The sequence below is a fragment of the Babylonia areolata genome, chromosome 7, assembly GCF_041734735.1.
Source record: "Babylonia areolata isolate BAREFJ2019XMU chromosome 7, ASM4173473v1, whole genome shotgun sequence".
In the NCBI taxonomy this organism is placed as follows: domain Eukaryota; kingdom Metazoa; phylum Mollusca; class Gastropoda; order Neogastropoda; family Buccinidae; genus Babylonia; species Babylonia areolata.
In genome coordinates, this window is record NC_134882.1 from 19,122,117 (window position 1) to 19,130,927 (window position 8,811).

At 41.7% G+C, this 8,811-nt stretch overlaps 1 protein-coding gene across 1 annotated transcript in view; it reads left to right on the top strand.

The window, feature by feature from the left end:
• LOC143283776 (uncharacterized) overlaps positions 1-5,955 on the top strand; it is a 69,318-nt gene extending 63,363 nt beyond the window's left edge. The window contains exon 12 of the mRNA XM_076590128.1: positions 218-5,955. Within this exon, the coding sequence (XP_076446243.1) occupies positions 218-805 (588 nt within the window). The 3' untranslated portion in view covers positions 806-5,955. The remainder of the gene's footprint in view (positions 1-217) is intronic.
• Positions 5,956-8,811: the final 2,856 nt, after the last annotated feature.

Below are 8,811 nucleotides of genomic sequence, written 5' to 3' on the forward strand. Positions count from 1 at the left end.
CGGAAATACTGTAGAAATAAATCCCCCCCCCCCACCCCCCCACTTTTTTTTTCTCCCCAGTTTATGCATTATGTAGAAAGGCGAAAACGGTTTTGATGAAAGATTTTGACACCTTGCGCCAGGGCATTGCTGTGGCTACAAGGGCTTACTGAGTTAAGAGATCAGGGACGCTAACGGCGAGCGCTGCACTGAGCTGTACTGTCTGTTGTTGTTGCAGAACAACAAGGACCAGCAGCAGGAGGAGCTGGGCGTGCTGCGGTCACGGCTGCAGCACCAGATCCACATGCAGCTGTCGGCCACCCAGCCCCGCCGCCTGGCCATCGTGCCCCCCCTGCCCCGCTCCACAGCCACCCCCCTCGCCCTCCAGGACTGCCCCGCCACCCCAGCCACCCCCGGCGGGGACTGTGCCACCACCACCACCCCCCACGCAGGGGGAGTGTCCGCTGCTCACTGTTCCGCCTCCTCCTCCTCCCACCCTCCCACCCCCTGCATGGCGGACTGCTCCTCTTCTTCGCTTCCAGCGTCGGCGTGTTCACCCCACCCTGGGACGGCCACCTGCTCTCCCCACCACCCCTCCACCACCACGCCCCACTGCTCCCCCCACCCCTGTAACCCCACCACCACCACCACGGCTGGCCACGGCGGCATGATGGGGAGTGGGGGTGGTGGTGGGGGTGGTCTGGCGTCGAGCGCCAAGCTGTGCTCGGCTGCCCCCTCTCTGGACAAGCATGGGACGACGGATGTTGGGGTTGGGTTGAGCCAGGGGCAGCTTCTGTTGCAAGATTTGTTGGAACTGGACCCATGAGCAACTGAAAAAGAGGGCATTGGGGTGGAAAGGGATGTGGGGGGGTGTGTTGGGGTGCTGTGTGTTGGGGGTGGGGGTAGGGGGTGAGAATTGTGATTCTGTGCTGAACTGAAAGTCAGGATCCACAGTTCAAAAAAAGTTCAAATCTGTGGTGAAATGTTGGAGAATACAAGCCAAAAAAAAATACTGGGATCCTGTGTTGAGCTGAAAGAGCCCACATCTGGAGTTGGAAATGAGTTCAAATCTTGGAGTGGAATGTGTGAGGATCCTGGACTGATGTGGTGAACAGTTTTCAGAGGCATTTGGATTTTTTTTTTTTTTTTGGTTTTTTTTTGTTTTTGTTTTTTGTTTTTTGATTGGGGAAGAGAAAAAGATGATGGAAGGAGTGTGTTGATCAAGGATTTTGGTGCTGTTGCCAGACTGTGTGACCTTCAGTGGGTGGGAACTCCAACCTGACCATCCTGAGTGAGTCCAGAACTTGAGCTGAAAGTGTCTCTGGAAGTGGAAAGGTTCATGCCCATCACTCAGGAGGAGGAGCGGGAAGTTTGAATGCTGACTAGACTGCAGAGGCGTTACTTCAGATCAGAGTGAATTAAGAAAAAAACCAAAAAAACCCCACACCTGACCACCATGTTGGGTTTGTGCATAGGTCAAGCAGCTGCTTTTTTTTTTGCTTTTTTTTTCTTTAGCCGATGTGGTGTATGTATCTGGATTAGTCCGCTGTGCTTTGACGCCTCTTTGAAACTGAAACAGGCAGTAAAAGTACATTGGAGTTATTGAGCTGTGTGCATGCAATGAACAAAACAGTAATGGACAGTTAGTAAGAAACGTCTGGATTTCTGAAAGGTGTGAAAATGAACTTGGACCTTGTTTGTTTTTTTATTGTTTTTTTTTTTATACTGATGTAATTTTTCTTGTTGGTCAAAAAGTATTTTTGAGACGCAAGTTTGTGAAGGTGTTGTGTTGAAGATATAGGTAGGTGACAGGGTGTTTTTGTAAAGCATGATAGAAGTCTGTAGATCCAGATTTGTTGTGAAGTGTTAGAGTGTTGCTGTGCTCTTCAGAAACGACAGTGTTGTTACATGTTGGAGGGTGGTTTGAAACAGTTGAAAGTTGCAAATGTTCTTGCATCGTGGACTGTTTGAGAATTGTTTTCTTGGAAGTATGTGGAGTGGGCACCTTGTGTTCCGATACAGATCTCAGTAGCGCTCCTGTCCTGATCATCGATTGTTCTTGTTTTCTATGGGTTTTGTTTTGAACACACATATACACATGCATGCATGCATGCACATGCGCGCATGTAGGTGCTCATACGCACACACAAAACACACTCACACACACACACACCACCACACCACACCACACAAAACGATATGGCACAGCATGACATGACACCTGCATTGTATGATATAAAAGTATTTGCCATAGTCTTTGATCTCTCTGTCTTTTTTAAAATCGTGAAAAGTGTACATATATGTGAATTTGTATATTTGTATCTCCTGCTGTTGAATACCACATGTACCTACGCAGTGTATGTTATATACCATCGCAGTGTATGCATACATGTGCAAACAGACATACACACAAAAGTGTTCACACTCGCTCACACTCATACGCACACAAACATACACACATACACACACACACACACACGTTTTCAGCATTCACACAGAAAATAAGCCCCCAAGGTCGAGGATCTATCAGTTCTGCCTCTACCTCTGTTGACTTTTGTAATTAAACAAAAACATAAAAAACTATTAAAAAACAAAACAAAAAAACTGCTACACATTGGCAGTTGAATGAGTGAACTGTATAATTGAAACAAACAAAAGCATTACCAGAAATCACAGGTGCTGGCGAGAGTGCTGTCAATCAGTTTTGTGTCCATATAGATCTATTGCAAATGTGTGCATCAAGTCATCAAGAAAATTTGACTCTTATTCATAGTCTGGGTAAGTGACTGAGCAACTCAGTGATGATGAAGTAAGAGTCAGATGATGAGATGTCTTGTGGGACAATGTTCATAACGCAAATGCAACGAGTTTTGTGATCGGCTGTGCTAATTGTAAATGGTTTCGTGGCAGTATATTCATGATGGGAGTGACTGCTGGATGGTTTCATGATGTATGGTGTTGTGGGGTTGTTGTTTTTTGTTCATGTTTCTTCAGTTCTCATGAACGTTTACTTTTGTTTTATTAAGTTTCTCCTGAAACTGTGATCACTTTTCATTTTGTTTCCTATTTCTCTTTGTTACAGAGTTTTTAATTTTTTTTTTCGTTGGTTTGTTTGTTTGATATTGTTCAGTTTTATGACTTGTTTTTCTTTCTGTGAAAAGTGCTTCCTGTTGTTATTTTTTATGCATGAAAAGTGCTTCCTTTTTGTGTGTGTGTCTGTGTGTGTGTGTGTGTGTGAAAAAAGTTTTTGTTGTTGTTCCCATCCTTTCTTTGGGTTTCTTTCTCTGTGTCTCGTTTCTCGTTGATTTGTTGTCTTGATTTCTCCCCCTCCACATTCTGCTCCATCTCTTTTTTGTTGTTACTTTTTTTTATAAATATTTTTTAAAGACACTGAGATTGTTAGTTATTATCAATTCACCTTTTTTGACTTGGAGAAAGGAAAAACGAAACAACAGAAAAACCCCCAAAACAAACAAACAACTGGTGCTGAGATGTCTTTAATTTGAGATAGACAAAGAAAACATTGAAGAACTGGAATGCAGTTGGGTTTTTTTTTTTTAATGAAAAGAATAAGAACAGAAAGAAAGAAGGAAAAGAAATCAGGAAAAAAAAAAGAAGAAATTCTCATTGAAATGTGTGTTGAAAACATGAAAAAAACTTGAAAAAGTCTGATCAAAGTGGGTTTTTGAACAAGTAGGAAACTTTCCTACCATGTGGTATGCTTTGAACCCCTTAACTGACGGGCGCAATAGCCGAGTGGTTAAAGTGTTGGACTGTCAATCTGAGGGTCCCGGGTTCGAATCACGGTGACGGCGCCTGGTGGGTAAAGGGTGGAGATTTTTACGATCTCCCAGGTCAGCATATGTGCAGACCTGCTAGTGCCTGAACCCCCTTCATGTGTATATTCAAGCAGAAGATAAAATACGCACGTTAAAGATCCTGTAATCCATGTCAGTGTTCGGTGGGTTATGGAAACAAGAACATACCCAGCATGCACACCCCTGAAAACAGAGTATGGCTGCCTACATGGCGGGGTAAAAACGGTCATACACGTAAAAGCCCACTTGTTTGCATACGAGTGAATGCAGAAGAAGAAGAAGAACCCCTTAACTGCTGAACCTTAGTGGAACGAAATCAGTCTGGTGCATGTTTTAAGATGCAGCGTCCACTCTACGTGAACTTATCAACAGTGAAACTGATTTTGCTAAACGCAAGTAATACAGTCTCAAGTGTATAGAGTTTTGGTTTGGTTCAGGACGCAATCAATGGGTCAATTGACCAATTCACCGCAAAATCATTGGGTCATTTTAAAAATTTATCGATCAGAAAAAAGACAACAACCTTGTATTCCCAAACCCGGCACCCCCTTCGGACCACCCCATACCCCCAAAATTTGTTATATTGAATTTGTACATTTTCCATCACACTCGTTCGTACGTGAAATGGTTGAATGTGTGTGTGTGTGTGTGTGTGTGTGTGTGTGTGACCATGTATGATGGTTTACAAATGTAGAGACTATATATGCTAATCCTGGGCTAATGTTTGCTGTGTCATGATGATCATGGAAAATACAACAGTTATTACTAATGCTGAAACACTGATTTATGCTGACTGCCCTGAATAGTAAATGATTATCATCCATTTAATTCAAAGGAAAATTAGAATCAAAAACAAAGCAGTATGGCTGAAAGACATAAGATCTACAGTGTAACTGTCACTTGTGTTAGTCTGATACCATTGTTTTAGGAAAGCAGTTTCCACTGCTTTGTGGTAATCCGAATCTTCACAGTCGCAAAATGTCTCTTAAATTTCTGACAGTACCGTGCCAGCATAGTGTGTGGACCTGCTTAATTCCTTTTTTACGCCTACACAGAAGAATAAGATCAAATTCACTTTAAAGATAATATGTCAGTACACATATGTGTTGGGTTATGGAAACATAGACATACCCAAAAATGAAGTATAGCTGCTCAAATGATCAAATAGAAATGGTCATGCACATAAAAGTTACACTTCTACATATCTTGATTTATAGGCCACTCCCTTGCCTAAATCAGTGAAGTGAACCAAGTACAACACAAAGTTTCATCTTTCAGTTAACAAATTCATAAACAACTATTAAACACAGCACAAGCTTCAACAATATGTGACCAGTTTCCTCCGAGTAGAGTGCCCCTCAGTCAGATGACAGCCTTTGACTGAAGAGATGGATTACTTGTCAACTGTAGTCAAGGGGTTAATTTAAAATGACATGGACTGTCCCTGGTACCATGGAAGACAAACATGTATTGGTGGGAATGGTCTGTATTGTCTCTGGTGGATACGGAGTCTGATAATGTGGACAAAATGTTTCTGTCACAAAAGCAACGAAACTGTTGGTTTTTGATTGATCAGTGCTTGTTTCATGTGTGTGTATGTGTGTGTGTGTATGTGTGTGCGCAAGGGTGTGTGTGTGTGTGTATCTGTGTGTGTGTGTGCACAAGTGCGTGTGTGTGTGTGTGCGTTTGTGTTTGTGTGTTTGTGTGTGTGTGTGTGCATGTGTATGTGTGTATCTATGTGTGTGCAAAAGTGTGTGTGTGTGTGTGTGTGTGTGTGTGTTGTCCTGTCAATCCAGCAGTTTTTCATTGCAGCCGAAATGAAGAGTTTAGAGACATGCTTTGTAAACGAGTGCAGCAGCAGTATGAGTTAATGAATGAGTGCACCAAGAGTGGCAGGATATTTGTCAGGCTAAGACAAGAAAAGAGGCAAGGAAATCAGTGTCAGTTGGTGTTTGATGAGATTTTCACAAAAAGAATTTTTCATTGATATCATAGACCATCTTGAACCCAGTTTCTTCATTTGAGAGTGTTGGTTTTTGTTTGTTTGTTTTGCTTGTTTTTTTTGTGTTTTTTAAAAATATTTTTTTTATGTTTTTTCCATCTTCCATTTCCCATGTTTCTGTTGATGAGTTTCCTCCTTTTAAAAAAATTTTTTTATTATTTTTTTTATTAATAGGCAGAAGTTTATTCAGTGAGGAGCTGTTGTTGAGAGTGAAATGAGGAATCGCTTTTTTTTTTTATTTTTTTTTTTTTTATGGTACACCTTTTCACTGAATCTTACCCCTGCCCCTCCCACCCTTTTGATTTAAAAAACAAACAAAAACATTGACAACAGAGGGATCTGTGGTCTGCTGTGAGTAATGTTTAACAAGCATATGAGATTTGCTTTTTTGCTGTGCTTGTGATACACCAAGTTGTGAGTTAGCTTTCATTCGACTTTTTACATTGTTGTGATTGTAGTGTGAAACTTCAAACGGGCCAGAAAAGGAGTGGGGCTTGGCTGACTTGTGAGTTTTATTAAGGTTTGCACAGAGAAACCACACATTGTGACTTGTGAACTTTGTATATGTACGTGTATACTTTACACAGTGACGGAGGTGCGTACATGAATGTTTGCTGTTTTATATTTGTATTTTCACTGGTGTGTATTGTTATCTTGTTGTTCAAGGACACACACACACACACACACACACACACACACACACACACACACACACACACACACACACACACACACACCTGCACACACACACATCCACACACACACACACACATGCAAGCCACATGTGTGCACATGCTCATGGGTGTTTGCACATATGTGTGCGCACGCACACAACACATACACACACACACACACTTGGTCTCTCTCTCTCTCTCCCTCTCCCCCTGTCTCTTTCTCTTACCCTCTCTCTCCCCCCCTCTCTCTCTCTCTCATACACACAGATACACAAACTGGTCATTCTGCTGTTGGCATCAGTGTGTATATATGCAGTACGGTCCCCACCCCTCTGTTCTTCATCTCCCAATATATGCATTCCCTGCTTTCCTCACCCTCCCCTGCGCTTCTGTTCCACTCTTATTCCTTCAGCTTGTTTCCCTTTCCATTCAATTGTTGAGCCTCCAACCCCTTTCTCCCCATCCTCCTCCACCCAGCCCTCTGCCTTCCCCATAGAATGCTGATGTCAGTGGTAGAGTTGAGATTAACGGATCTCTTGGCTAGTGATCTTTTGGTCAGGTTGTCCATGGCTTGGGTCTTGGTTTGGTGGTACGGAATGACTCAGCGCTTGTAGCCCTTGGAGGTGTTTGATTAGCTAAGAGCGGACCGAGCAAGACGGGTTGTCTTTTCACTGTTAGCCGTGTGAAATTTGGTCAGGCTGAGCAAACGGATAGGCCTAGTTTGCATCAGTTTGACATGGTAAGTATATGTATCACCAAATGTGGAGTATAATACAAACTCCTCCTTTTGGTGAAGGTTTGGTTGTTAGAGGGGGTAAGTCTTGGATGTGTGTCTGGGTGGAAGATTTGTATGGCATTCCAAAGGGGAGTCCAGTGCCATAGGTGGGTTCGTTGTGTGTGGAATAAAATCATGGGCCAGTGATTTAGAAAGCATGAATTAAGCTTGTGCACTTGTATAATGTCGGTTTGAGAGTAAGTAATTGAGCCTTGGGAACTCAGGTTTTGATATGTATCCTCAAAAGAATCTTGCTGATGATGGGGATCAGATTCAGAGAGGGGGGTTGAGGAAAAGCACAACAACATCTGCAAAAGATCTCAGAGAATGAGAAACGATTCGTAGGGGAGAGATAACTGATATTGACAATGAAAAATATCTCAGTGCCTTCTTCAAAGTACCATGATACTACTGTCGAAATGAGCATTCACAGCGTCAGGTTAAAGTTGTTCCAGTACATGGTGACATTGTTAAAAAAGAAAAAAAAATCAAAAGACCGACCTGTTATTATTTACCAGTTTTAGGCTGCAATTACTGAGCTCATATACATTGTCATTTTATACACTATACTATTTCAAACAGATGCATTTGAGTTTGACAAAAACTTGCCATTATAAAACCAATAGAGCGAAGTTCTGACAAGATATTCATAAACTTGAGGTTTGGCATAGTATGGGGAAGCCAGCGCAGAATCTTTAGTAGTGGTTGCACAAGAACAATTTTTTCTGCTTACAAAAATCATACAGGCAGCAGAATTTTGTGCTGTTTTTCAAAAGGCTAGCAGGACAGTACGAAAGAAAATTACAGCACTCTAACTTCGATTCTTATTCTAAGATTATGAAAACCAAGTTCATAAAGTCTTTGGCCAGCTTTTTTGTTTGTTTGTTTGTTTTCAGTAGGTAGATAATTTAAATGTTGTATTAAGTCTCGTACATGCCTGGTAATTTGTGATGCAAAGAATTGTGTATATTTTCTTCTTTAAAAAAAGAAGAAGTTTTATTTTGTTAAGAATGCTGGTCTGGTACTTTTAATGGAGCCCAGAGGTTGTGTATGCACACATGTATGTGTGTGTGTGTGTGAACCCACACACACACACACACACACACACACACACACACACACACACAATAACATACAAATACACAGAGAGAAGGATGGGTATGTGTGAGTGTGTGTTTGCTGATTGATTGTTTTGTTGTTGTTTTTTCATTCATTGTACTTACCTTGCAGTTTGCCAATTACGCACATCAACAAGTAATACACTTCAACAGCAGGTAGTGCATGTGCGCAGTGATTATTTTGAAAGAGAGAATAATTATCATATGAAGGCTGACATTTCTGCTATTTTATTCTAAGCAAGTACGTGAAATCTAAATACAGTAGTACGCATTATTGCTGAAAAAAACAACAACCCTGAAGACAATCTGCTTATCTGCTCTGTTCTGACTTTATCTGTTGGTTTCTGCATGTCTGTGTTTAAGAGTCTGCTCAATCTGTTCTGACTTGGTCTGTTGGTTTCTGCATGCCTGTGTTTAAAGAGTCTGCTCAGTCTGTTCTGACTTG